At 50.4% G+C, this 27,768-nt stretch overlaps 2 protein-coding genes and 1 pseudogene across 7 annotated transcripts; 2 read left to right on the top strand and 1 right to left on the bottom strand.

Moving 5' to 3' along the window:
* Positions 1-4,541: 4,541 nt before the first annotated feature.
* LOC141418444 (uncharacterized) lies at positions 4,542-7,081 on the bottom strand (annotated as a pseudogene).
* Armc5 (armadillo repeat containing 5) lies at positions 6,964-14,748 on the top strand. 2 transcript variants are annotated; one of them, XM_020158633.2, is made up of 6 exons: positions 6,968-8,270; positions 10,028-10,135; positions 10,230-11,016; positions 12,277-12,788; positions 13,441-13,573; positions 13,651-14,748. In XM_020158633.2, the coding sequence occupies exons 1-6, from the start codon at positions 7,796-7,798 to the stop codon at positions 14,468-14,470; spliced, it is 2,835 nt and encodes a 944-aa protein (XP_020014222.1). In that variant the 5' UTR covers positions 6,968-7,795; the 3' UTR covers positions 14,471-14,748. The 2 variants fall into 2 exon arrangements, with proteins under 2 accessions (XP_073915043.1, XP_020014222.1); XM_074058942.1 differs by lacking the exon at positions 13,441-13,573 and having other exon boundaries at positions 6,964-8,270; positions 13,761-14,748.
* A 1,589-nt stretch (positions 14,749-16,337) lies between these two features.
* On the top strand, positions 16,338-22,746 carry Tgfb1i1 (transforming growth factor beta 1 induced transcript 1). 5 transcript variants are annotated; one of them, XM_074058941.1, is made up of 11 exons: positions 16,338-16,453; positions 17,731-17,846; positions 17,970-18,017; positions 18,126-18,268; positions 18,428-18,515; positions 18,632-18,737; positions 18,848-19,042; positions 20,683-20,856; positions 21,348-21,429; positions 21,719-21,867; positions 22,079-22,746. In XM_074058941.1, the coding sequence occupies exons 2-11, from the start codon at positions 17,731-17,733 to the stop codon at positions 22,343-22,345; spliced, it is 1,368 nt and encodes a 455-aa protein (XP_073915042.1). In that variant the 5' UTR covers positions 16,338-16,453; the 3' UTR covers positions 22,346-22,746. The 5 variants fall into 5 exon arrangements, with proteins under 5 accessions (XP_073915042.1, XP_073915038.1, XP_073915039.1 ...); XM_074058938.1 differs by having other exon boundaries at positions 16,339-16,453; positions 17,970-18,022; XM_074058939.1 differs by lacking the exon at positions 16,338-16,453 and adding an exon at positions 16,461-16,821 and having other exon boundaries at positions 17,970-18,022.
* Positions 22,747-27,768: the final 5,022 nt, after the last annotated feature.

Raw genomic sequence — 27,768 nt, 5'->3', positions numbered from 1 at the left:
AACCCTCCATAACCTGTTTTGCCAGAGTGTATATTCCCAAACACATAAACCTTGAGGATGTCATCACACATAGCCTGGGGCCCCCAATGACTCCCTTGATGTCCTGAGTTAGTACCTCTGTCATGATGGGCTTGGGGAGTGCTTCCCTCCCATCTGGGAGGAGCCACTTTGCTTTTGAGGTTTGAGATGCACCTAGCTTCTCTAGTTGGTTTTCCTCTTGGGGAGTAAAAATGGGGATCAGAGAAGGGGTCTGAAGGACAGGGGTGAAATGGAACATTGGTGCCTGTGAGTGGAGAACAGTTTCCTTAGCAACCTCATCAGCCAAATTATTTCCCTGGGCCTCAGGGGAGTGACCCTTGATATACTGGGGCATGACTATTGCAGTCTCCTCAGGAAGCATGAGATTCTCCAATAGTTTAATGTTAATTCTTTGTGTACTAAATCCTGTCCTTTACTATTAATCAAACCCTTTTCATCCCATATTTTTCCAAAGGTATGTACTACTCCAAATGCGTACCTAGAGTCAGTATAGATGGTTCCTTCTTTGTCCTTTAAGAGTTTTAGAACGAGTAATTCACAAGTGTGAGCAGAAAATTGTTGGGCAATCTCTCTGACTCAATGACCTCTATCTTGCCTTCATCTACCACTAAATACCCATTTTGTCTTTTCCCTTGGATCATCCTAGCTGAGCTGTCCACAAACAGTTTGAGTTCAGCTAATAAAGGGGCCTCCCTAAGATCTGGTCTGATTTTGGTCTGATAGAATGCAATCTATACTTTCCTTTACTGATTAAATATTCCAAGTGCTTGAATTTCTCTTCAACAAATTGTAATTTGGTTTTTGAAACCCTCAATCCCTGTTGGCCTAAGAAATTTAGGAGGCCGATGGTAGCATCAGTTACCCCTTTTTTAGTAAGTCTAGACAGTAGAAGGTTGTCCATATATTGTAGGAGACTCATCTGAGGAGGTAGGGAAAACCCCTCTAACACCTTTTCTAACACTTGATCAACCAAACTGAGGAAATCAGTGAAGCCTTGTGGGAGGACTGTCCATTAATTTTGTTTTCTTTCTGTGTGGGGATCCTCCCATTCAAAGGCAAAGATGTCCCTGCTGTCTTCTGCCAAGGGGTAGGCCCAGAATACATCTTTTAGATCCACCATGCTAAACCACTGGTAATCTGGGGGTATTTTACTGAAGAGGGTGTAGGGGTTCAGAACGAATGGTTGTCTGCTTTGAACTACCTGGTTGATTGCTCTTAGATCCTGCACCAATCGGTAAGACCCATCTGACTTCCTTACTGGTGGGATCCGGGTGTTGAAGGGGGACATACAGGGCTCTAAGAGGCCATCTCTCAGCAGTCCCTCAACTATGGGTTTTAAGCCAAATTTCCCTTCCAAGGGAATAGGGTATTGCTTTCTTCTTACTGTCTCTCCAGGGGTTCTTAAGTCAATGAATTGGGGGGATTTTTAGTCCTCCTTGGTTTCCATCTTTTGTCTAGACCTCAGAAAGGATCCAGTTTTCAACCTACTGTCATCAAGTTTAATGAAACCTTAACCCTTTTTAAAAAAAATGATTTTTACCCCTATCCCTAGTTTGGACATCAGGTCCCTTTTCAGGAGGTTTGTCCCCGCTTCAGATACAAAAAGAAAATTTATCCAGGCTTCTTGGTCTTGGAATCTGACCCAAGTATTTTCAAAATGGGGAACATTGAATTCTCCTTTTACTCCAGAAAAGCTGGCCTGAGGAAAAGGATAAGCCTGGGAATGGAATGCTGAGGGACAATCTGGCTGCTCCAGAATTGACCAAGAAGGTGATCTTCTCTTCTTTGGGTCCCCACTTTTAAGTTTATCAAGGGCTCTTTGTAGGAACCGTCTGAATAGAAGAGCCCCTGATCCCCCTATTCTTCATCAGAGGTCATGAGGGGAATTACTTTTTTCCAGTTGGGGCATTCCCTTTTAAAATGGCCAGGCCCAACTTCCTACATCTGAAACATTTATTCTCCCCTTTCTCCCTTGGAGTCTGTGATTTTGGTCTCCCCTTTTGGACTCCCTGAGGAGCTCTCAGTCTATTGTAATAGGGAGAGTTTTTTTCTTGAGTGATCTGTCCAATTGTGGGCAGCATGATCTTAGCCTTCTGTCTTTGTTTCTCTTTGTCCCATCTAGCACAAACCTTTTGGGCTTCTCTCAGTAATTCCTCTAAATTTCTGTCTTTCCAGTTTTCTATCTTTTGTAATTTCTTGGTGATATCAGACCAGCTGTTAGTCACAAAATGTAGTTTAAGCATTCCCTGTCCGAGAGGGTCATCTAAATTTAACCCTGCATACTTTCTCATTAGATCCTTTAACTTATTAAGGAAATTGGCTGGGCCTTCATCTTTTCCCTGTTGTACATCAAAAGTTTTGGCCATGTTTTGGGATCCAGGAACTGACTCCCTGACTCCCTTGATAATCAAATTTCTCAAGTCCTCCATCTCCCTCCCACCAGTCACATCATTATTGTCCCAAAGAGGGTCCTGAATGGAGAATTTTCTATCTGTGGCTTGGATGTATTCTTGTTCCCATGCAGTCATGGCAGCTCTCCTGATCATGGTCTTTTCCTCCCCAGGGAATAAAATTTTTAAAATGGACATGAGTTCCTCCCAGGTGTAAATTTGTGGTCCCAAGAACTGTTCAAGTTGATCAGCGACCCGTGTGGGTCCTCCAAAGGGTTTTTTTTAACTCCCCTTTTAGGATCCAGACCTCAGAACTGGTTAATGGGGCATTGACAAAGCCAATACTCCCCCCTCCAGTTGGGACCTCTCTGAGTGAGTGGATAAAGGGTCTGAGGTTGCCCCTGGGGTGAAGGGTGAAGGGTGAAGGGGAGGTTCTGAACACCCTTTTGGCACTGTTTGAGTTCCTTCCTGAGCCTTGAAAAAGAGAGCCTGTTACTAAGGAGTGGGGCTGATGGAGAGTCCAAGGGCTCAGGTTGGGTTTTATGGAGTTCCTAATTAGCATCCTTTCCTGATCTTGGGGTGTCACCTGAGAGGCTTCAGGGTTATAAGGAGGAGGCAAGCAGGAAAGAGGATCCCACTTGGGGGACTTTTCCTTTTGAACAGCCCTGTCCTTTTCCCCTAGTTTTAGTGGAAATAGTTACAGGTCCCTGTCTCCAACAGAGGGCTAGTCAATCTCCTCCTGGCTCCCAGATCTTTTATCATTAACATACTAAATGAGCAACTGGCAGATCCAATTCTTATTTGATGGAAATTTTGGCCAGAAAGCTGCATGCTTGAGAATGGGTCCCTGGATCCAAATAAAACATCAATTTTTGATCATTTGTTGCTTTCTTTTGTCTTTGGACTGAGGGACCAGTACTTTAACATCCATCCTAATGGACTGTCTGGTGGATGATGTTTTTAGTTTCATTCTCCCTCAAGCTCTTTTCACTTGGGTTTTTCCTCCCGTACTGTGCTGCCTAGTTGGTGAGATTATCCAGTTGAGGATAATAGGAAAAAACAAGGGTTTTTGCTAGTTGAGATAAGGATCGCTATACAGGGAGTTGACTCGCATTGATTTCCTGTACATGTGTGTTATCTTCTAGGTTAATTCTTCTTGATCTAACCTTTTCTCTAGTTCCTGGTCCACTTCTCCTGTTGGCCTCAGTTGCTTTAAAGTATCTGATTTAGTTTCTCTGCGTTGAGGGCAACAGATGCTATCTAGTTTTTTGGGTGTCTTACCTATCCTCATACCTTCCTTGTGTGCTCTCGCTTTATCATGTGCTCAAAGTCCAATCCCCTTGTGTTTGCCCTTGATCTAATGTCCGCATATGAGGGAGAACGTACAATTTTTGGTCTTTTGGGCCAGGCTAACCTCACTCAGAATGATGTTCTCCAATTCCATCCATTTACCTGCGAATGATAACATTTCGTTCTTCTTCATGGCTGCATAAAATTCCATTGTGTATAAATACCACATTTTCTTATTCCATTCGTCAGTGGTGGGGCATCTTGGCTGTTTCCATAATTTGGCTATTGTGAATAGTGCCGCAATAAACATGGGTGTGCAGGTGCCTCTGGAGTAACCTGTGTCACAGTCTTTTGGGTATATCCCCAAGAGTGGTATTGCTGGATCATATGGTAGATCAATGTTTAGTTTTTTAAGTAGCCTCCAAATTTTTTTCCAGAGTAGTTGTGCTAGTTTACATTCCCACCTGCAGTGTAAGAGGGTTCCTTTTCCCTGCATCCTCGCCAACACCTGTTGTTGGTGGTGTTGCTAATGATGGCTATTCTAACAGGGGTGAGGTGGAATCTTAGTGTGGTTTTAATTTGCATTTCCTTTATTGCTAGAGATGGTGAGCATTTTTTCATGTGTTTTTTGGCCATTTGAATTTCTTCCTTTAAGAAAGTTCAATTTAGTTCACTTGCCCATTTCTTTATTGGTTCATTAATTTTGAGAGAATTTAGTTTTTTAAGTTCCCTATATATTCTGGTTATCAGTCCTTTGTCTGATGTGTAGCTGGCAAATATTTTCTACCACTCTGTGGGTGGTCTCTTCAGTTTAGAGACCATTTCTTTTGTTGAGCAGAAGCTTTTTAGTTTTATGAAGTCCCATTTATCTATGCTATCTCTTAGTTGCTGTGCTGCTGGGGTTCCATTGAGAAAGTTCTTACCTATACCTACTAACTCCAGAGTATTTCCTACTCTTTCCTGGGCAGATGACAAATTTTGGGTCTTTGCCATGCCTAGAAATGCCACAAAACATCTTCCCTGAACTCAACAGACAGGTCTCCTGGTCCCTTTCTTTGACCCAAGGCCCCATCACCCTAGCTTCAACAGTAAACAGAAAGGCCTTTCACAATAGGGTCATACACCCAAAAGCTTACATAGCGATCCCAAGTTCAAATTCTCTGGTCCTTCTGCGGGGACACAGGCTTCCTTATGGTCCCCTCTAGAGGTCAGGAATGCTCACCTCCAACATCCTTCCTCTGCAGTCCTCACAGGGCCTGACCTGTTCTGGTCCTATTCCCCAGGGGAAGTAGCTGCTGTTCTTGGCATGATTAATGCCATCTCTCCCCAGGCTGTGAGAGGATTGGCTCAACAGAAGCAGGAGATGGCCTACATCTGGAAGCAGCTGGAAGCCACCTACCCCCCAAGTTTTCCCAAATTGAGGATGTATCCACATAGAGGCTAAAGAGGAATATGAAGTTATTCTTAGATTTTAACGAAGTGTCCAGGCCTGTCTCTTCCTTGATGGACATCTCCTGCCATTGAAAAACCCTCCCTGTGTCTGTAGTCTCACAGAGCAGTTTTTTTTTTTTTAATCTGGGAGGGGCTCTTTGAAAGCAATGATCAGTCAGGCGCCAGTGGTTCATGTCTGTAATACTAGCTATTCAGGAGGCAGAGATTAGGAGGATCACAGTTTGAAGCCAGCCCAGACAAATAGTTCGAGACCCTATCTCAAAAAAAAAAAAAAAAAAATCCACCACAAAACAGGGCTGGTGGAGTGACTTAAGGTGTAGGCCCTGAGTCCAAACCCCAGTATTTCAAAAAAGAAAGTAATGATCACAGCTCTAGTGTTGAGTCCATCTGCTTGAGAAAGATGTGGAGGCCTCCCATCCTATCACCTCTTAACTCATCAGTGCTAGGGGAGCAGAAGGGAGGTCTGATTAGAGATCCTGGTCCCTTCAGGCCTCTTGAGGACTGGACCAAAGTCAGAGCTGAAGTTTGGGCTATAATTGAAGTCAGGGATATTTGAAGATACTGGCACCCTGGGTGATCACCCTGCATCTACTGGTGATGGCCCAGGTTGGAGTTGCAGGCAAAGGCATTGCCACACTGTAGGCTTGTCATCACTGTGGGTTACCTGGTGGGTGAGCAGGTGGGAGCTCTAGCCATACTCACTGCAAGTATAGGCTTCTGGTCTGTGTGAGTGTGTTGGTGCCACAGCAGATCCAAATGGTCCACAAAACTCTTGCTGTAGTCAGGGCACTCATAGGGCTTCTCACTCATGTATGAATGTTAGTATTTTAGGTGCTGGGGCTTAAACACTTAAGTTTTTGCCACAATCTGGACAGGTACAGGGTCGTTCACCCAAGTAAACACACTGATGTTCAGTGAACTGGGTGCGTTCACTAAAGCCATGGCCACATACAGGACACCAGAAGGGAACTCCATTGAGGGTGCCTTAGGCAGTCCAAGCTGTTGGTGATGAAGTTCTTGCTACACTCAACAATTGTATAGCTTCTCACCAGCATACGAATGCTAGTGCTTGAGCAGGTAGGAGCTGCACCCAAAGCTGTTACTGCACCAGAGACAAAGGTAATGCTTCTCACATGTGTGCAAGCACTGGCGCTGCAACAAGTTACAGCTAAGGCTGAAGCTCTTGAAACAGTCCCCACAGCGGTAGGGCTTCTCACCAGTGTGCGTGCTCTGGTATTGGATCAGGTTGGCGCTAACACTGAAAGTCTTAACCACATTCAGCACAAGCATAGGGCTTCTCACCCATGTGCACCCGCTGGTGTTTAACTAGGTCGGATTTGCGGCCAAAGGCCTCCCCACTGCATGCACTTGGGGCGGAGACCTGAGTGGGAGTAGCAGTATTGTATAAGATTTGAGATGAGGCTGAAGCAACGCCCACACTCTGGGCAGGGGTACGTTTTTTCACCAGTGTGCACCCGGTGGTGCTTAACCAGATCCAAGCCACGGAGGAAGCGTTTGCAACACTGAGGGCAGCTGTAAGGCTTGTCTCCCTCCCCCTCTCCCCCCCAGCCCCCCTGCCCGTGGCTGCTTTGATGGTGAATAAAGTCAGGGAGGCAGGCTGCAGTCAGTTCCCAATTCCCGCACTAAAAGGCTCTGGGGACTGCAGGGCAGCTGGTCTTGGCGGGGGCTTCTTCCCCGGGGGAGCCAGAGCCTGACCTACATAGGTACTGCAGGCCCAGCAGCATTTCCTGGGCGGCTGGCTGCCCCGGCCACAACAGGAAGGGCCGCTCAGACAGCACATCCTCACAATCCAGTGGCCACCTGGAGGTTCCCCCGAATCCTGAAGTGCTGTTACCCTACAGCTCCGCCCCGTCCGGAGTCTTCCTAGCCACTTCTGGCATCTATTCCATCGGGGGTGAAGTGCGCCCCGCTTCTTAGATGCCAGCTACTGAGCTTAGAAGCACAGCCAGAACAAGGGATCCAGCACCGGAAGGGGAAAGGTCCACAAGCTGGTGCCTCTCTAGAAGTTGGAGCGACCATTCTGGGTAGGTCTAACCTTATTTACCTGGCCGAGGGAGAACTCTATCTGCACCCGCTGTCAGGAACTTGACGCTTTGGCAGGACCAGGGATTCTAGGGGTTCATTAGCCCGAACTTCGGGACCCCCACCACCGCTTGGGGATAGCCAGACGAGTTTGGAAGAAGGGGGTACTTGTCCAGGACAGATCGGGGGAAGAAGAGCCAAGTCACCCGGAGTATCACAATATAGAAGACATCGTGGTCAGATGCCCGGGTTCTAGAAGGCACCAGCCCACCTCAAGGCCCTGGGAAGTTTCCCACCAGTCTTAACCTAGGCGTGTTAGGCTTGGCACGGACTACATATCCCAGCACGCACCGCAGGCGCCCCTAAGGCTAGGGTAACACCCATTTCCCTCCTGCCTTCTGCGACTGTGCAAGAACTAGAGTTCCGGAATCGAGAACCACAACTTCCGACTCGCAGGATAACTGCGGCAGCGCTATTTAAGAAGCCAAGACTAAGAACAGCCTGGCCACGCCCCTCTATTCCAGTTCCGCTCGCTCAGTCCAGGGGCCAGGCGCGGGGCGGAGCCGGAGGCCCGAGCCAAGATGGCGGCTGCGAAACCAACCCTCACGGACTCGCTCTCGTTTTGCCTCGCGCAACTCACAGCGGCGGCCGGGGAGGGCCCGGGTGGGGGAAAGGACCCAGCTACCAACGAGACACCCCTGGGTCGCGCGCTCTTAGCTCTTCGCACGCGCCACATCAAGGCAGCAGGGGGAATCGAGCGCTTCCGGGCACGCGGCGGGCTCCGCCCCCTTCTTGCGCTGTTACGGCGAGCGGCTGCAGCGGACTCCGCCCCGTCCCCGGCAGGCTCCGGCTCCGCCCCCTCGCCGGTTGCGTCAGCTGCTTCTATTCCCGCCCCCTCCCCTGGCCCCGCCCCTGCCGCTGTGTCGCCTTCGACTCCTTCGCCGCCAGTGCGCTTGCGCAAGACGCTGGACTTGGCTCTCAGCATCCTAGCCAACTGCTGTACGGAAGGGGCGTGCCGGGCTGAAGTGCGCAGACTCGGAGGCATTCTCCCCTTAGGTAAGTGCTCCGCCCCCATTCCTAGAAAGGTTCCTACCTCACTTCTGTCCCTGTCTGAGTGTGGGCAGTGTTGAGTTCTTTGTCACAACCTAGACTAAGGTGCTTTGTGACCGCGCAGCGCACTCACCTCTCAAGGCATCACGCCCCATGACGTCACTGCTGTCTGTAGATGCCACCCGAACCCTCCCAGCCCCAATAGCCGAGATAGTTGCATCTGGGCAAGTGGAGACCACAGAATTATTTGGTGACTTTTCGAATCCTTATCCTCCAATTATGATGTTCATGGAGTACACTCAGTGCCTGCTTTGTATCCGGCCCTATGCAAAGCCCCATCTGGATAAGCTGGAGAACAGAGTGTAGAAGTTTGAAAATTCAGAAAGTGGGTTCAGAAAGATGTGCATTCTGTCATAACAGGCAAGTCACCGAACCCTTCCAAAGAGAGAATTCCTTGTAAAACGGGATAATAATAGCTACCTCGCAAAGTTGGATTGAAAATAAAATGAAATACAGGTATAGAACGTCCAGATTCTAAGCACAGGCTGGTTATCAAGTTATTAAAAACTCACACAAAAACAAATTCCCTTCTGTTTATCAGGTGAATTGGCGCCTCCTAGTGGCAACGATGCAAGCACACTATATACGTCCTTGCCTGTCTGAAATAATGCCAGCTTTGACAAAGTAAAACATGAATATATTTAAAGCTTGCACGAAATACATCTGGACCTTGATAAGAAGGTCTGGCACAAGCATAAGTCCTAAATAATATGCTGTGTTGCTAGTGTTAGCCTTACTGTTCAGTCACTGTTTTGCCTTTTAAATATTCCTGAGCCCATGCCTTTCTATCCCTGCTTCTACCCTATGCTCCTGGACTGTGCTTGGCATGCACGAAATTGATTTGGTTCAAGCCATTGTCCTTTCTTATCTGGACTATTGAGACAGCCTCTTAGCTACTCCCCCGCCCTGTTCCTTTCTCCCATAATGTTTGCCCTTTGGTTGCCAGATTCTATTAGGTCGCTTTTTTGTGTGTGTGGTGGTGGTGGAACTGGGGTTTGAATGCAGGGCTTAGCATTTGCTAGGTAGGTGCTCTACCTAGCCCTTTTTGCTCTGGTTAAAATTTGGAGTTAGGGTCTAGCTTTTTTCCCAGGCTGGCCTGGATCACCATCTTCTTATTTTAGGTTTCCCACCATACATCGATGACAGACGTGCACCACCATGCCCAGCTTTTTTTCTGTTGAGTTGGAGTCTCTTGAACTTTTTTGCCCAGACTGGCCTAGAACTGAGATCCTCCTGATCTCAGCCTACCACATAGCTGGGTGGGGCATGTACCACCACACCCAGCTGTTGGTGGACATGAGCTCTCTTGAATTTTTTTGCCCAGACTGGCCTCAAACCACAATCCTCCCAAGTAGCCAAGATTACAGGTGTGGGTCACCATCACCCAGCTTCACTCCCCTCTTAAAACCCTTGTGTGACTCTCAGTGCCTTCTCATTTTAGTCCTGGTCTCTTGGCCCGTCATTCAAAGCCCTTCATGAGATCATAGCAGGTACTGGCTATTACCTTTGGACTTTTGCAAAGGCTGCTTCCAATGCTTGGTAACATCCCCGTCTATCATCCTTCAGCAAATGTTTAGCTCTCCAGATCCTGCTACATGTTAGCATCTTCTGAAGGTATTACCTGACCGTTTCGGTTCACATTCTTCAGGTGATTGATGAGAAAGAAGGGGCAGAACCCTTGAGACACCACACTTTTCTTGCAGTAACTATTCTTCAGTGTGTGAAGACAGACAGCATTCAAAACCGAACAGCTCGTGCTCTGGGGAACTTAGCCATGGAACCCGAGAGCTGTGGGGAGATCCACTCTGCTGGTGAGAAGGCCATGAGGGTGGGGTTAGCTGGAGCTTGGGGTGGGAGAAGGGCTTATGTCTGTTTTTGCTTACATTCTGTCCTCCCCTTCTCTAGGTGCTGTTCCCTTGCTTGTTGAGAGCCTGACTGCTTGCCAGGACTCACAGTGCCTGCAGAGTGTGGTGCGTGCCCTCCGCAACCTGGCAGACTCACCCCAGCACCGCTTGGCCCTGGCACAGCAGGGAGCAGTGCGCCCACTGGCTGAACTCCTGGCTGCTTCACCAGACCCTTCCCTGACCTCTGCCCTGGTCCGTGCCCTCCTAGAACTCAGCCGAGGCTGTTCTCGGTCCTGTGCTGAGCAGCTAAGTCTGGGTGGGGGCCTGGGCCCACTTGTCAGCATGGCTTCTCATCCCAAATGGGCAGTACGTGAGGCAGCCATCCTGATCCTTGCCAACCTGTGTGCCCAGGGCCTGGTGCGGCCTGCACTGGGCAATGCTGGTGGTGTGGAGGTGTTACTTGGTGAGCTGCGGCGACGCCGGGATCCCAACGGGGCCAGCCCAATTTCACAGCAGCCCCTGGTGCGGGCTGTGTGCCTCCTATGCCGGGAGGCCATCAACCGAGCCCGACTACGGGATGCTGGTGGTTTAGAGCTTCTGATGGGCCTGCTGCGGGACCCTCGGGCCAGTGCCTGGCATCCACGTGTTGTAGCTGCTCTTGTGGGCTTCCTTTATGATGCTGGGGCCCTAGGCAGGCTACAGGCTCTAGGACTTGTACCTCTCCTGGCTGGGCAGCTGTGTGGTGAGGGTGGTGATGAGGACGAAGACGGAAGAGAAGCTGCTTCCTGGGACTTTCCTGAGGAACGGACCCCTGAGCGGGCAGAGGCAGGAAGCTTCCGGAGCCTCAGGTGAGTCCTCACCTCAGGCACTGGGAGGGTGAGTGACCCTTTGGAAAGGGGTTTGTCTGCTCTGGGCCTCTTCACTCCCACCTTCTATTCTGTCTCAGTAAGACCTCCTGACTAACTCCTGATTCCTTGTTCTCCCACTTTCCTGTCCCCTTTAAGCACACCTGCTCTTCCTGGGTCTGCCTTTTGACCTTGGCTCCACTTCTTCACTTTGAACTCTGAACCCCAGACAAGTTCATATGTGCCCTGGTTACTTAGAGAATGGCATGCTATGCAGCCTAAGTTTGTATTCTATTAGCATCACTTACAAGCTGAAACAGCACAGGAAAGCTAAGTACCTTCTAAGACCCTCTTTCCTTGTGTATAAAATGAAGGATAATAACAAATCGGCCCCTGGGTTTCTAAAGGTTAAATGAGGGTACTTTATCCCTTACCTGGCACAAAAGAAGCTGCTCAGTAACTGCCAGCCTTCTTATGAACTCAGACTTCATCTCCACCACTCCCTGGTGCCTCTTATACTCTTACACACTGGCATCCTCTCTAGCTGTTGAACGTGACAGGAAGGTACCATGCAAGGGCCTCTTTGGCTGCTCTTCTCTTTGTCTAAAACACACGTCCTCCTGCAGCTTTCATCTCACCTCCTTAAGCCTTTGTTCAGCTCTATGGTCACAGTTGGAGCTACCATCACCACCCTATTTAAAACATCAATTCTTATCGGGCACTGGTGGCTCACACCTGTAATCCTAGGTACTCAGGAAGCAGAGATCAGGAGGATCGTGATTTGAAGCCAGCCCCAGAAAAATACTTCAGACCCTATCTTGAAAAAACCCTTCACAAAAAAAGGCTGGTAGAGTGGCTCAAGATGTAGACCCTGAGTTCGAACTCTAGTACCGCAAAAAAAAAAAAAAGGCAACTCCCCTACCCTGGCTCTTTCAGTACCCTTTTCTTTTTCCGTGTTCTGGTTTCACAGCACTCTAGTTCACACCAACATACCATACAGCTTACTTGCTGATGTTGCCTGTCTCCCCTCAATAAAATATAAACTGTGGGAAGAGTTTTTCTTTGTTCAGTGCTTTTCCTCAGCACCTAAAACTGAACTTGCATATGGTAGATGCCAGTAATTGCTGAATGAGGTTCAGTTTTTTCCTCACTCCCATTTCTCCACATCTGCCCTTTACCATCACCCTCCCGTGGTTTCACTTTCTCTCTGAGGACTGCCCTTTTGACTCTGAGTTCAGTTTCCTTTCTTTCTGCTCTTTGCAGGTCCTGGCTGATTTCTGAGGGCTATGCTGCAGGCCCTGGAGACATCTCTCCTGACTGGTCTCCTGAGCATTGCCCACTGCCAGAGCCTTCGGAGCCAGTCAGTCCCACCCCCAGTGCAGCTGGGGCCTCAATACGTACACCCCGCACCCTGCGTACACCCCGCGTGCAGGGCCGCAGCCCTGTGGCTGCTGCTGAGGAGCCTTGGGGTCAGGAAGGGCCAGCGCTGCTGTTGCTGTCGCGCTTCTCCCAGGCTCCCGACCCCAGTGGGGCACTAGTGACTGAACCGGCTCTGTGTGGCCTGTTGGCCTATGTGACAGGTGCACCAGGCCCTCCAAGCCCACGTGCACTACGCATCCTGGCCCGCCTCACCTGCAACCCTGCCTGCCTTGAGGCCTTCGTGCGCAGTTACGGTGCAGCACTGCTGCGTGCCTGGCTAGTGCTTGGCGTTGCACCAGATGACTGGCCCACACCTCGTGCCCGGCCTGTACGCCGAAGCCAACACCGAGAGCTAGGTATGTCTCCCATCTCCCTGCCCACCTGAGAGCCCTGTCTTCTTCCTGTGTCTTCCAGGGCCCAGAACCTCGAGTTCTTGCTCTCCTGACCCTTAGTTGTTCTCTCTAGCCCACTATCTAAGCAACCCCGGCCAACAGGCATTGGGGGTATATGGAACAGCAGGGCAGGGGACTGCTCCCCATCCCAGCATGAAGAGAGAATTCTGCTATATCCTCTGTCCAAACCTTGGGGCCCAGATAAGCTCACACCAGGTCTGGCTCCCAGCAACCTAGAATCTCACCTGTCTGCATGTCCTTACCCACTATACTCTTAGTTCTGCATTGCCCTGACTACTTCCACACTGGGCACACTGACTAATGAACCCAGACCCAGCCTCCGTAGCCATTTCTGGCACTGCCAGGGACTGCCCTGGCTTCTGTGCCTGAGAAGCCTGTTTCAGTCCTTGAGGGCCTAGACTTGTACCTGACTTTCCCACATTCTCTTATTGTCCTTGATTTTAGGTTCCAGGACTGGCAGTCATCCCTGCTTCTGTGCTTTGGTTTCTTGGCCTAAGGTTTTACACTTGTTCCTTTCAAGGGCCCAGAGTCCTTTCTTGCCCATCCCACCCCAGTCTGACACTGGCTCCAAAGCTGACCTCTGCCTGTCCCACAGGTGAAATGCTGCTGCAGAACCTGACTGTACAGGCCGAGTCACCCTTTGGAGTTGGTGCCCTCACACACCTACTGCTCTCTGGGAGCCCTGAGGACCGTGTGGCCTGTGCACTGACCCTACCCTTCATCTGTCGGTGAGGGAGTGTGGGTATCTTGTGTGGGTCCCCATTCCTGCTTTGTCCTCCTCTGACAGACTCCCTTTCCTCTGAAGGAAACCCTCTCTGTGGCGCCGGCTACTTCTGGACCAGGGCGGCCTCCGTCTCCTTCTCACAGCACTTACTCGGCCAGCTCCACACCCACTGTTCCTCTTCTTTGCTGCAGACTCCCTTTCCTGCCTGCAAGGGCTGGTGTCTCCTGCTGTGAGCCCAACTTCTCCACCTGCAATCCCCACGGACCTGGAGCCACCTTCCCCTTGCCTCTATGAGCCTCTGCTGGGCCCAGCCCCTGTCCCAGCCCCTGACCTGCACTTCCTCCTGGACTCTGGCCTACAGCTCCCTGCTCAGAGGGCTGCCTCAGCTTCTGCCTCCCCCTTCTTCTGGGCCCTGCTGTCTGGCAGTTTTGCTGAAGCCCAGATGGATCTGGTGCCACTGCGAGACCTGTCCCCTGGTGCAGCCTGGCCTATTCTGCATCATTTGCATGGCTGCCGTGGCTGTGGGGCTGCCCTGAAGTCCATGCCCCTGCCAGGCCAACCCCTCCTGGGCTCTGAGGCTGAGGAGGCACTGGAGGCTGCTGGCCGTTTCTTACTGCCCAGGCTGGAGGAGGAGCTGGAGGAGGCTGTGGGCCGCATCCACCTGGATCCCCAGGGTGGTCCAGAGTCAGTGGGTGAGGTGTTCCGCCTGGGCCGGCCCCGGTTGGCAGCCCATTGTGTGCGCTGGACGCTGGGGCCAGGCCAGTGCCCGAGGAAGCGGGCCCTGGCCCTTGTGGGACTTGTAGAGGCAGCAGGTGAGGAGTCCGGACCCCTGACTGAGGCTTTGCTTGCTGTGGTAATGGGGACTGAGTCAGAGAGCAAAGGTTCCAGCCTTGACTGCTGATGTCCCCCGAGAGAGAACCCCAGGATGGGCTAGCTGTGAAAGAGGACTCCCTCAGAGGAGCCTGAGAGGGACCTGAGATGAGGCTGTGTGGAGTCAACATTGAGGACTGAAAAGAGGCAGAACTGGACTCCAGGACGATGATCTGAAGACCAAGGACTAAAACACCAGGCCAGGGTCTGGTTGTGGGGCTCAAGAGGAGAAGCGCTCAGGGGCCCAGGTACTTAGCCTGGCCCAGCCCAGCCCCATGGAGTTGAGATTAAAAACTTCTTTGCTATGGCTTTCATGTGGCGTTTGTGCTTAATTCTCCTGTGGGAGTGCTGCCATCTCTCCCTCACCTAGTGGGGTCTTTTCCAAATCTCCATGTCTGGACATAGGCCATCCTTGGCATTTGAGTATAGTAATTGTCCATTGGGATGGGGTGAAGTTCCCAGGCTTCTCCTAGGATGTGGTTTGGGCCCCAGGGGAAGCCTGCTTCCTGTTCACAGGACCTCAGTGCTTAGACAGCCACCCAATGGGACACAGCCTTGGTCCGGGCAGAAAGGACTGTGCTGAGGGAGTGTTGTGTGTGTAGCGATATTATGGCTAACACCTTGACCTGCCTGTCCTTTACCCCTCTTCGGCCATTAGTCTCTGGGTGCATTTTCTCTCTTGGGCTGTTTCTTAATGCTGTCTGCCTGAGGGAACACCTCTGTTCCCACATTCTCTGAGGGCTGGTCTTAGTCTTGTCCAGAGAGAGACACAACCTTTGCTGCCATTCAGGTAAAGGAGGAGCTCACATGACTTCGTCTCTAAGGCAGCTCTGCATCATCTGGCTTCCAGATCTTGACCACTCAGTAACAGCCTGACTTTGAGGAGAGCTTTGAACCCAACCAGAATCTGTTTCTGGTGGGATGGTAGGCACTTGCTGACATTATGCCTCTGGGGGTGTTCAGTGTTCAGCCCCATCTTTGCATTAGAATCATGAGCTTTAAAAACCATTGATAAAAACAAAAACTATTGACACCTGAATCCTTTCTGACAACTGGACTGGGGAGGGGAGAGGGGGGGAGGGCTGGGCTTCAGTAATTTTAACAAGCTACCCACAGTCCAGTGCTCAGGTCCGTCCACCAGAGTGGCTGCAGTTCAGTCGGTCTCTGAGGTCTCTGGGTGTCACATTTCCACCTTGATTTCTCAAGGGATCGGTTCAGGGAAGGCTTCTTGTTAAACTGTGGCTGGAGTCTGTCTCGATTTCTTCTCTGCCATTCCTATTGCGGAACAAGCTGGAGCAGCCTCAGTATTGGGGAGAAGCTTTGTCTCCTGGGCTGGTTGGGGTCTGGTTGTGTGGAAGTGCTTGGGTCTGGGTTTCCGTGTCCCTGTCCTGCTTGTGTATCTACATCCAGGAAGGGAAGGTTCCACCTCAGAGCTATGAATGAGTTCACTATCTGTCCTGTCTGTGAGATTTCTTTGTGTCTGGTAAGTATGCCTCTTGGGATCTCTATTTGGTTGTCTGTCAGGTACACTCTGAACCTGGGATCTGACAGATCCTTTGAACATCACTCCTGTCCCCAACTCAAAAATTCTACCAGGGACACACCTCTCAGGATTGCCCTAAGTGGGAGGGGATTCTGTCCAAGACTCAGGCGCTGGCTTGGGGTTCAGTCTGTACCTGATTTTCTCGCAGGCAGGAGCTCTGGAGCTCGGTCTGGAAGAGCTCTGGCCGCCTGGGGCTCTCTGCAGCGTAGGCGAAGGCTGGGGTGTGGCCGCTTCGCGGCAGGCCAGCGGGCTGGGCTTGGGTGGGCCCTGGTGCTCCCTTTCTTCCACGCCCCCACCCCGGGCAACTCCGTTCATTGCCCCCCCATCTCATCCCAGCGGGTCCCCGCTTCCATACATGGTCACAGCCCGGCTTCCAGCTCCCGGACGTCCCCCCGCCCCCGTCCCACCGGACACGGCCCCCGCCCTGCTCGCCCCGCGCCGCCCGCTCGCGCCCCGCCATGGAGGACCTGGGTGAGTGGGGCCCGGCCCGCGGGTCCCCAGCCTCCCACGACTGCCGGGATCTGCTCCCGCACACTCGCTTTCTTCACACCTCCCCATCCCTGTTTGCTTGCTTGTGCTTCTGTTTCTGCCCGCGCCTCCTCTCCGAATCCACGTCCCCCTTCCTGCCTCTCCCTTCCTGCCTTTCCTGGGCTGGCCGCTCCCTCCCTTCTTCCCTCTCTTGCTCCTTCAGCCCTAGCTTTGGGCTGCTGGACACGGAGGTGCAGCGCCCGTGTGCGCCTGGATCCAGAGGCTCTGGGAAGGGAGGGGTTAAGGGGACCTTGGGTTTGGGGACTGGGATAGACCGGATAGACCAGAGACTTCGGATAGACCCAAGGAGAGTATGACATTAAGTTTTGGAGATGCAAGCGGGTTCGCGGGCGGGCTGGCTGTAGAGAACGGGAAGGGAAGGGAAGAGTTAAGGGCTCCTGAGTATAGTAGAGGTCAAGTCCTTGGGGGAAGAAAGAGAATAATAAGTGGGGAGTGCCAAGATGCCAGAGAGAGGTTAAAGGTTCCATCAAGATGCTCAGAGATGAAGAGTGAAGGGGCAGGGGCTCCTAGGTTGGGGAAGGGAAAGGTTTCAAAGCACCCGGTGGGGGTGGGGGTAAGAAAGAGGACCCAGTGATCTTGTCCTATTTGCTGAAACTGGGGCTGGAAGGCTGTGCCCTCCATGGGAAACAAGAGTTTCCAGCACCCTGCAGTAGAGGGTGCTTGTCAGTAAGGGTGCCTGACACTGGGACTGTGGAAAAGAAGCTAACAGAAAGCTGCACCCCCACAACTCACCAGTTAGCATAGGGTGGGACTCAGTGGGGCCACAAAGCCCTGCCAAGCCCTGTGGAGCCTGTTGGTGGGAGGTGCAGGGGAATTAGTGAGTGTGGCACAGAAAGTGTCCAATGAGAAAGCTGGGTGCTAGGCACACAGCCAATTAAGCAATTTGGAGTGGATCCAAATTTGGCTTTAGTAAAGAGCCAATTTTGACTGTGTCAGGAAAGGTGGGGAGAATAAAAGAATCAGGTGGCTGGTTTGTGTTTGACACCCCAGATGAGCTAGTGGGGCTATATGGTCATAAATATTCCTCACTACCATTCCACTTCTCTGCCTTGCCTGGTCTGTGTTTCTTGACTTCTATTATTGGCTCTGCCCTTTTCAAATACTGCCCACTTGGAGCCCTTATCCTCTAATCTCTTAAGGCCCTGTCTCTGAACCTAACATTGACCCTGCAGTCTCACCTTGAGGGCCTCTCCCTGCAGATGCCCTGCTCTCTGACCTGGAGACCACCACCTCCCACATGCCAAGGTCAGGGGCTCCAAAAGAGCGCCCCCAAGAGGCACTCACACCTCCCCCACCCTATGGCCACCAGCCTCAGGTGAGATCAGATACTGGGGCCTGGGATAGCCACTAGGGCCAGGGTTGGCTTGGGCTAGGGGAATCTGAGCTGGAGTGGGGCACCATACAAGTCTATCACTCCACACGTTTCTTCACTCTGTAGACAGGGTCTGGGGAATCTTCAGGAGCCACTGGGGACAAGGATCATCTATACAGGTGAGAGGGCTGGGAATTGGGACGTGGGGATGGGGAATTGAGGTTCAGGTGAGGAGGCTTGGATGTCCCACCCCTTAACCCAGGCTTCCACCATGTTTCTCAGTACGGTATGCAAGCCTCGGTCCCCAAAGCCTGCAGCCCCCGCGGCTCCGCCATTCTCCTCTTCCAGTGGTGTCTTGGGCACTGGACTCTGTGAGCTAGACCGTTTGCTTCAGGAACTTAATGCCACCCAGTTCAATATTACAGGTACCAGGTTTATTGAGACAGACCTTGATGGGGTGGGAACAGGGCAGAGACTAAGGGACACAGACTTCCCAGAGGAGCAGCTAAAGGGACACAAAACCTTAACTGGAAGGATGGGTTGAGCATGTCCCCATGGCCAATGCTCTTCTCTTGTCTCTCCAGATGAAATAATGTCTCAGTTCCCATCTAACAAAGTGACTGCAGGGGGACAAAAGGAGGACCAACCTGAAGATAAAAGCAGACCCAGCCTGTGAGTTTGGCATGGCTGGCAGGGCTGGAGAGAGGTGATGGGTCTGGAATGTCTTAAGTACTAGAGGGACTGTTACTTTGGGAGGCTCTGAGATGATACAGCTGTTCTCTTCACAGTCCTCCCAGCCCATCTCCTGTCCTCTCAAAGCCTTCCGCCACTTCAGCCACACTGGAGCTAGACAGACTGATGGCCTCACTCTCTGACTTTCGTGTCCAGAACCATGTGAGTCAGGCAGGGTGTGGACTGGTGTCAATTTGTGGCTCCCCAACCCATTTTAGACCCTTCCACATCTGCTGACTGTTGACTCAACTCTCATGTCTTCCACATTGCAGCTTCCAGCCTCTGGGCCAAGCCAGTCACCAGTGGCGAGCTCCACAAATGAGCGCTCCCCATCCCCACCAGGGCCGACTGGCAAGGGCAGCCTGGACACCATGCTGGGGCTGCTACAGTCAGACCTAAGCCGCCGTGGTGTCCCTACCCAGGCCAAAGGCCTCTGTGGCTCTTGCAATAAGCCTATTGCTGGGCAAGTAAGTACAGCCCATGAGGGGGGAGTCCAGTACCTACAGACCCATCTTCATTGAGAAGCAGGTTTTGTGCTGTCTCCTTCAATGAATACTCTGCAAAGTAGACATTATTTATATGTTTTTTATTAAATTTTTTTGCAATACTACAGTTTGAACTTAGAACCCTGCACTTGCTAGGCAAGCACTCTGCTACTTGACCCATGCCTCCAGCACCCTCCCCCCACCCCGCCTTTTTTTTTCTGCTTTAGGTTTTTTTTCAGATAGGGTCTTACTTTTTGTTGGTCCCACAGCTTGGGACTGTGATTCTCCTACCTATGCTTTCCTCCTAGTTGAGATCATAGGTATGAGCCACCATGTCCCGTTTATTGCTTATTGGTTGAGATGGGATTTCACTAACTTTTTGCCCAGGCTGATTTTGAACTTTGATCCTTCCAATCTCTGGCTCCTGAATATCTGGGATTTACAAAAATGACACACATTTTTGTGTGTGTGCTGGGGATGGAACCTAGGGCCTTACACATGCTAAACATGCATTTTACCACTGAACTACACACCCCGGTCCACTATTTCTATTTTATGGACGAGGAAACGGAAGCTCTGAGCCACCAAAGCAGGTAATTGGTGAGAATTTCAACCTAGTTACCATTTTTTATGGTCCTACTGTGTGTCAGGGACTGTGATAGCTCCTTTTCAAACTCTCATTTTGTTTAATCTTCACAGAAGGCTCCTTGGCTCCACCCTGCACCTCTCAGACATTCACAGAGACTGTCTCTTCCCGTTCAGAATCTGGTGTGGGAGCTCTGTTTCTTGGCATATAGGCAGATGTGCCTGACAATTGCTGTGCCCAGTGGTTGACCTGGAGCCTCCTGCTAGACAAAGTGCCTGACTCCCATCCCAGAAGAAGTGTCAATCTCAGTAAATCAGGGTGGCAATATGACCTCTATAGCTCTAGGCACTTTCATCTTCATGGGTCCCTTCCTCTAAAAATCATGTCTGGGGCTGGTGGAGTGGCTCAAGTGGTTAGAGCACCTGCCTAGCAAGCATGAGGCCCTGAGTTCAAGCCTCAGTACTACCCCCTCCACACACACACAAAAAATTATGTCTGGCCAGGTGCTAGTGGCTCACTAATCCTAGCTACTTGGGAGGCTGAGATCAGGAAGATCACAGTTTGAGGCCAGTTCTGGAAAATAATTATCATGACTCCATCTCCAAAATAACCAGAGCAAAATGGATTAGAAGTGTGGCTCAAGCAGTAGAGTGCCTGCTTTGCAAGCACAAAGCCTTGAGTTCAAACTCCACTCCCACAAAAAAAATTACATCTGCACTGGCATAAAGATGAATATATTGGTATTAAATGTTCATTTTTTTCTTCTGACTTTAAAAGAAATTAAAACCTTTTCATTAGCCTCTGGAAGTACTGTGGTTGCTATTCACTGTGCCTCATGGATAAGTCAACCCTGGAACAAAGCTGGAAGACCTGTGTTGAATATTACCTACAGGTTGCATGACTTTGAACATGAGCTTTCTCATCCTGCTCTCAGAGATAAGACTTGAACAGTGCTGTGTACGTAAACCTTGGTTTACTGGGCATCTAGCAGTTCAAGGGCCACTCTGACCCAGACCTACCCCTACCCCCATCATAGGTGGTGACAGCTTTGGGTCGTGCCTGGCACCCTGAGCACTTTGTTTGTGGTGGCTGTTCCACGACCCTGGGAGGCAGCAGTTTCTTCGAGAAGGATGGAGGCCCCTTCTGTCCTGAGTGCTACTTTGAGCGCTTCTCACCACGATGTGGCTTCTGCAATCAACCCATCCGACATGTAAGTCCTGTCAGGCCCTGTGGCTGCCTGTCTCACTCATAGCACCTGTGAGATGGGCACTGACCAGATTGGTCCCACCTCCACTCCAACTCCAACCCTCTCCTTGGCAAATCCATGGCTCCTGGACCTTGCTGTCATTCCTTTTTTTTTTTTTTTTTTTTTTCCCCTTCAGTGCTGGGGCTTGAACTCAGGATCTACACCTTAAGTCACTCCACCAGCCCTTTTTTGTGAATGTTTTTTTTTGAGCTAGGGTCTTGTGAAGTATTTGCCAGGGCTGGCTTTGAACGCCAATCCTCCCAACTTCTGCCTCCTGAGTAGCTAGGATTATAGACGTGAACTACTGGTGCCTGGCTTTAACTCCAAATCCTTTGTTAGCTCTCCATCCCTAAGACACAGACCTCAAGTCCGGTCACCCAGGTTCCAAGCAGGAAGAAACAGGAGGGAAGAAGAGACATAGGACCACAATGAGTGTCTGCTTTCCCTTTTCACAGAAGATGGTAACTGCCTTGGGCACCCACTGGCACCCAGAGCATTTCTGCTGCGTGAGTTGCGGGGAGCCCTTCGGAGATGAGGGTGAGTGCTTTACAACCCCTTAGAAGCTGCTGGTGTACCCGCCCCACCCCCTGCCTTCGGAGTTCTCTGGATCCTAAGTTTTCTCTTGTTCTTTTCTGCTCTTACCCTCATCCACCCGTGGGTTCCCGTCCCATTTTTTCCCGTCCTGCCGTCGCCCCAGACTCCATCGCTCCCTCCTTCCTGCTTACTCTTGGAGTCCTCCGGAGGCGCCTCAGTCTCCGATCTTGGAGCTCTCCAGTCCCCTCCACCCGCACCCTTTTCTTTCAGCCCACTCGGTTCCCGCCCCTAGGTTTCCACGAGCGTGAGGGCCGGCCCTACTGCCGCCGGGACTTCCTGCAGCTGTTCGCCCCGCGCTGCCAGGGCTGCCAAGGCCCCATCCTGGATAACTACATCTCGGCGCTCAGCGCGCTGTGGCACCCAGACTGCTTCGTCTGCAGGGTGCGCGCTGGGGCGGGGCCTGGAGGGAGGAGCCACGGAGGCGGGACCAGGAGCCCGGGGCGGAGCGAGTATTGGGGCGGGGTCCTTTTGGAGGCGGGGCTTCGCCCTAGGACGGGGCTGTGGGTGTCCCTGGGTTCTTTAGCGGCTAACGGGAGTTATTTGGTCCCAGCTTTTGCCACTAACTCGTTCTTTCGCGACGTTTTTTCCCCAGGAGTGCTTCGCGCCCTTCTCGGGAGGTAGCTTTTTCGAGCACGAGGGCCGCCCGCTGTGCGAAAACCACTTCCACGCACGGCGCGGTTCGCTGTGCGCCACGTGCGGCCTCCCGGTGACTGGCCGCTGCGTGTCGGCCCTGGGCCGCCGCTTCCACCCGGATCACTTCACCTGCACCTTCTGCTTGCGCCCGCTCACCAAGGGCTCCTTCCAGGAGCGCGCCGGCAAGCCCTACTGCCAGCCCTGCTTCCTTAAGCTCTTCGGCTGACTGCCCCTGGACTTGCGGGTCCGGGAGGCCACGCCCCCAAGACCCCACCCTTCCGAAAAAAACCAAGTCCTCCAGATCCCTAGGTCTTGCTCTTCGAGCTTGGGGCAGCCTGCAATATCCCGTGGCTCTGCCGCCCCATGCACTGGGGAGATCCTCCACTAAGGTACTCTACGTTCTTGGCGGTCAGGTTCAGAAAAGGCCCTGCCCATCCTAAACCCACACGCTCCCAAAGTGATCTTATAATGACCAGAGATTCCACTCTTTTCCCACCCTTGAGGGTGACTGGAGAAGGGTGCTTGTGATTCCGACTAACCAGAGGCCAGGCCAGAACGTCCCTGCTACCCGCTCTCACTGTTCTGTGCACTTTTTTCTACGTACATAAACACACATTCCACGTCTCACTGGTGCTGTGTCTCGGGCACGGGAGAACCTTGTCTTCATACCTCGGGACTCTGTGCGGGCTCTGTCCCCAGTGGGTTCTAGGCCACAGCCCTGTGGCCCAGGCGGGAACTGCGGTCTCAGTTCTTTGGAAGGGCAGTCACTTGCTCAGGATTGTATAGACAGTGGCAGAACCTGGACAGGGGGGCGACCTGAGGCCTCAGTGAAACTTCCTGCCTCCATTCCCCTCCCTTCAACTCCCTGTAACCTTGAAACAAGCAATTTGTTGTCCCTCCTGCTTTAAAGGATTCTCAGATGTGAGGCACTTTCTAGATTTATGCCCATCCTTCACATCTGGGCTCTGAGGCACAGCTTTCCTCTTAGTATTGGCCCACGTGTTCCATCACTTGCAGGTTTGGTGGAAACATGGTCCCAGCTTTACCCCTTTCTCATCCCCCACTCAAATGTCCACTTCAAGGCAGAGAAGTAGGCGTGTCCACAGCCACTTGCTGTCCCTGTTCTTTCATCAGTAACTCCCTGAGGCTTTTTCTGATTCAGTCTTGTGCTGGGTCCACAGAGATGAGTCGTGCCTCAGCAGTCACTGCCCCAGAGTCCCCAGCTGGTGGGAGATGGATACTGACACTTGGTTTTGCTAGGGCAGTGACTGGGGGCTGTTGGAGCTGGATGGAGGGTTCTAACCCAGACTGGAAGTCAAAGGTGGCTTCCTGGAAGAAGTGACACCTGAGCTAAATCACAGCAGAGAAGGACAGGCCCAAAAGGTTTTTCTGGAGGTGTTCAGGCTCTACCTGAGTCTCCAAGGCCCAGGAACTTTTTTTTTTTGGTGGCACTGGGGTTTGAACTCAGGGCTTCACACTTGCAAAACACATGCTACTGCTTCAGCCACACCTCCAGTGCATTTTGCTCTGATTATTTTGGAGTTGGAGTCTTTTGAACTATTTGCCTGGCTGGCCTTGAACCTCGATCCTCCTGATCTCAGTCTCCCAAATAGCTAGGATTACAGATGTAAGCCACTGTACCTTTATGGGTTTCTTCACTTTGGATCCTGCAGTTCCCTAGGGGAAGGTGCCTGGGGCCCCTGAGTCTAGACTATATGGGCCTTTGGTGTTGGAAATGATGGATCCACAGAGGCCCATCCAGCTCATCAAGAGGGGACAAGGACAGTGTGTGTGGGTGAGAGACAAGAGATCTTTTGCCCTTGCTTCTGGCAAACCCTCAGATCTGTTCCTCTCCAAGGCTTCCCTTGGAGACTCCTCCCACTTCTGCTTTTTCCTTCCTCATATCCTCCCAAGGGGATGCTGTACATCCCCTGATGTGTAACCACCTCCCTCTCTTGAGGATGCTCAAATTGGACATCTCTAGTCTTCATTCATTCACCAAATGTTTGTTTAGCACTTACTGGATCCAGGCAGACAGGCGCTTCGCTATCAGGAAACTGAAATCTTGTAGGGGAGACAAACAAGTATGATGGTGACAAGTGTGATGAAGGACCAGAGACTTCCCTGACTGCCTAGGTAAAGTCCAGTGTTGTTCCAGTTGCCACCCTATGGCACTTCTGTAGTTCCTCTACAGCATGTGCACTGTTGGGAATAGGTGTTTATTTGTTGCTTGTTTACATGACAGCTTCTGAAAACAGGCAACATGTTTATTTTGCTTTTATCTCTTCAGTGTCTAGGATGGTGTGTTGTACCATTCTAGGTAGGTGCTCAGTAAATGTTAATGAAGAAAGGAACAAGAAAGAAAGGAAAGAAGGGAGAGAAAGGGAAGCACAGAGAACTAAGTTAGAGAAGGTGGGGAAGGAGCCAAACAGCCAAAAAGAGGTATGTGTGAAAATGCAGCATCTAAGCTGAGAGTGAAGGTTGAGCAAGAGCTGGCTAGACAAAGAGCCTGAAAAGAGCATCCTGGGCAGAGGAAACAGCAAGTGCAAAGACCAGGAGGCAGGGAAGTGCTTGACATATTAGAATAAAGGAAAGAAGACCAGTGTGGCTGGATTAGAGTGAGCTACTGAGAAAGTAGTCAGAGATGAGGTCAAAGAGCGAACAGATGTCACATCATGAAGGGCCTTGTAGGCCATGATAAGGGCATACAGATTTTAATTGCCCATTACCCAAATGTGTCCTCTGACATTTGTCTCTGGATTTCTCTCAGGCACTGTAAACTCATCACATCCTGAAGCAGATACTGGGTACCCAGCTTGTGTCCATTCGGTCTACTTCCAAGGCCATATAGACAGTTCCCAGTCACCCAGACTCCTCCTCCTTGGAGGAGGGAGGAGGGAGTTAATTCCATGTACTGGACAGGCCTGAAGAGTGTGGGTGGGTGTGTGTTTCTGAAATTTACCCAGTGAGATTCAGGAACTGGTGAATAAATCCCCCAGCTTCCTGGCCCTTTATGGGTCAATTCTGAGTGTTTTCCACAGTGTCTCAGAGAGCCCCCACTGAGGCTACACCATTTATTGGCTATTCTTTCTTTGTCTTAATTCCCCACTCCTTCATAGCCATTGATGGGATCACCTCTCCAATAAAGTACAGTGACCTTCCGTATATGCAGGCTCCACTAGCCTGTGATTCAACATATTCAAGGAAAGAAAATTGCTTCTGTACTCATATATACAGACTTTTTTCTTGTTATTACTCTTTAAACAACATGATATAAAACTACTTACATAGCTTTTACATCTTATTAGTATTATCAGTGATCCAGAGATGATTTAAAGTATATGGGGTTGTGTGTAGGTTATATGCAAACACTATACTATATAAGTTACTTGAGCATCCTTAGATTTTAGTATCTTCAGGAGTCTTCAGGAATCCCTACAGATGTCAAGGGATGAGTGCACTTCAAATATCAGATGAGCCAGAGGATAAAGAGGGTAGTGACTGTGTAAGGTTGTACTGTATAGATAGTGGTGGAACCATGACAGAAACACAAGCTGCGGCCTCAGTGAACCTTCCTACCCCCATTCTTCCCTCTTCAGCTCCCTGTAACCTTGAAATAAGTTTGCTTCTCTTCCTGCCCTGCCTTTGTTTCTCCTCTTAAGGCTTGCTTTATAGCAACTTTAAGGAATCTACCCTAAGAGTTCTTAAACAAAACTCATCATATTCCCTTAAAATATTTTTGTTTCCCATCTCAAGGATGATGGCAGTTGTCATAATCAGATAGGAGATTCCTAACTCAGGAGACCATTTCCTGACATGCAAGTCTGGTTAATTCTAGAAAGGCAGATGTGCAGATGTTCACCATTCCTTCCTATGCTGAGCAATGGGCCTCCAGAGATGAACCAGATCCAGCTGTAGTCTTGAGGAGTCTCTAGTCTGTTGGGGAGATAGATCTGGGCCCAGGCAAGGCTCACAAAATGTTCTCAGAATGATATCAGAAGAGTCATCTTCAAGAGATGTCTTAGGCCAGGCACTGAAGGTGAAGAGGACTGCCATTTGGGAGGCAGGGAGATACTCTAAGCAGAAAACTAGGTTTGAGGGGTATGAAAATTTGAAGGCTAGGAAAAAAAATGTTAAAAGCAGGCCACTAAGATTCCACCTCACCCCTGTTAGAATAGCCATCATTAGCAACACCACCAACAACAGGTGTTGGCGAGGATGCAGGGAAAAAGAACCCTCTCACACTGCTGGTGGGAATGTAAACTAGTACAACCACTCTGGAAAAAAATGTGGAGGCTACTTAAAAAGCTAAACATTGATTTACCATACAATCCAGCAATACCACTCTTGGGGATATACCCAAAAGACTGTGACACAGGTTACTCCAGAGGCACCTGCACACCCATGTTTATTGCGGCACTATTCACAATAGCCAAGTTATGGAAACAGCCAAGATGCCCCACCACTGACGAATGGATTGAGAAAATGTGGTATCCAGACACAATGGAATTTTATGCAGCCATGAAGAAGAACGAAATGTTATCATTCGCTGGTAAATGGATGGAATTGGAGAACATCATTCTGAGTGAGGTTAGCCTAGCCCAAAAGACCAAAAATCGTATGTTCTCCCTCATATGTGGACATTAGATCAAGGGCAAACACAACAAGGGGATTGGACTTTGAGCACATGATAAAAGCGAGAGCACACATGGGAGGGGTGAGGATAGGTAAGACACCTAAAAAACTAGCTAGCATTTGTTGCCCTTAACATAGAGAAACTAAAGCAGATACCTTAAAAGCAACTGAGGCCAATAGGAAAAGGGGACCAGGAACTAGAGAAAAGGTTAGATCAAAAAGAATTAACCTAGAAGGTAACACACACGCACAGGAAATCAATGTGAGTCAATGCCCTGTAAAGCTACCTTATCTCAACCAGCAAAAACCCTTGTTCCTTCCTATTATTGCTTATACTCTCTCTTCAACAAAATTAGAGATAAGGGCAAAATAGTTTCTGTTGGGTATTGAGGGGGTGGGGGGAGAGGGAGGGGGCGGAGTGGGTGGTAAGGGAGGGGGTGGGGGCCGGGGGAGAAATGACCCAAGCCTTGTATGCACATATAAATAATAAAATTAAAAAAAAATAAAATAAACATAATCATGTGTATCCACAAAAAAAAAAAGAAAATGTGGTATTTATACACAATGGAATTTTATGCAGCCATGAAGAAGAATGAAAGTTATCATTCACAGGTAAATGGATGGAACTGGAGAACATCATTCTGAGTGAGGTTAGCCTGGCCCAAAAGACCAAAAATTGTATGTTCTCCCTCACATGCAGACATTAGATCAAGGGCAAACACAACAAGGGGATTGGACTTTGATCACATGATAAAGCGAGAGTACACAAGGAAGGTATGAGGATAGGTAAGACACCCAAAAAACAAGATAGCATTTGTTGCCCTCAACGCAGAGAAACTAAAGTAGATAGTTTAAAGCAACTGAGGCCAATAAGAGAAGGGGACCAGGAACTAGAGAAAAGGTTAGTTTGAGAAGAATTAACCTAGAAGGTAACTTACATGTACAGGAAACCAATGCATGTCAACTCCCTGTATAGCTATCCTTATCTCAACTAGCAAAAACCCTCTGTCCTTC

This window comes from Castor canadensis, chromosome 17 (genome assembly GCF_047511655.1).
Source record: "Castor canadensis chromosome 17, mCasCan1.hap1v2, whole genome shotgun sequence".
Taxonomy (NCBI): Eukaryota; Metazoa; Chordata; class Mammalia; order Rodentia; family Castoridae; genus Castor; species Castor canadensis.
The sequence above is the reverse complement of the archived record's forward strand: the minus strand, read 5'-3'. Positions and strand labels throughout refer to the sequence as shown.

Coding starts and splice junctions, on each gene's coding strand:
- Armc5 (XM_020158633.2), top strand. CDS start 7,796: ATGGCGGCTGCGAAACCAACCCTCACGGACTCGCTCTCGTTTTGCCTC. Junction 11,017..12,276: donor GGAAGCTTCCGGAGCCTCAG/GTGAGTCCTCAC, acceptor TGCTCTTTGCAG/GTCCTGGCTGATTTCTGAGG. Junction 12,789..13,440: donor AAGCCAACACCGAGAGCTAG/GTATGTCTCCCA, acceptor CCTGTCCCACAG/GTGAAATGCTGCTGCAGAAC.
- Tgfb1i1 (XM_074058938.1), top strand. Junction 19,043..20,682: donor ATAAGCCTATTGCTGGGCAA/GTAAGTACAGCC, acceptor CCCCCATCATAG/GTGGTGACAGCTTTGGGTCG. Junction 21,868..22,078: donor CAGACTGCTTCGTCTGCAGG/GTGCGCGCTGGG, acceptor TTTTTTCCCCAG/GAGTGCTTCGCGCCCTTCTC.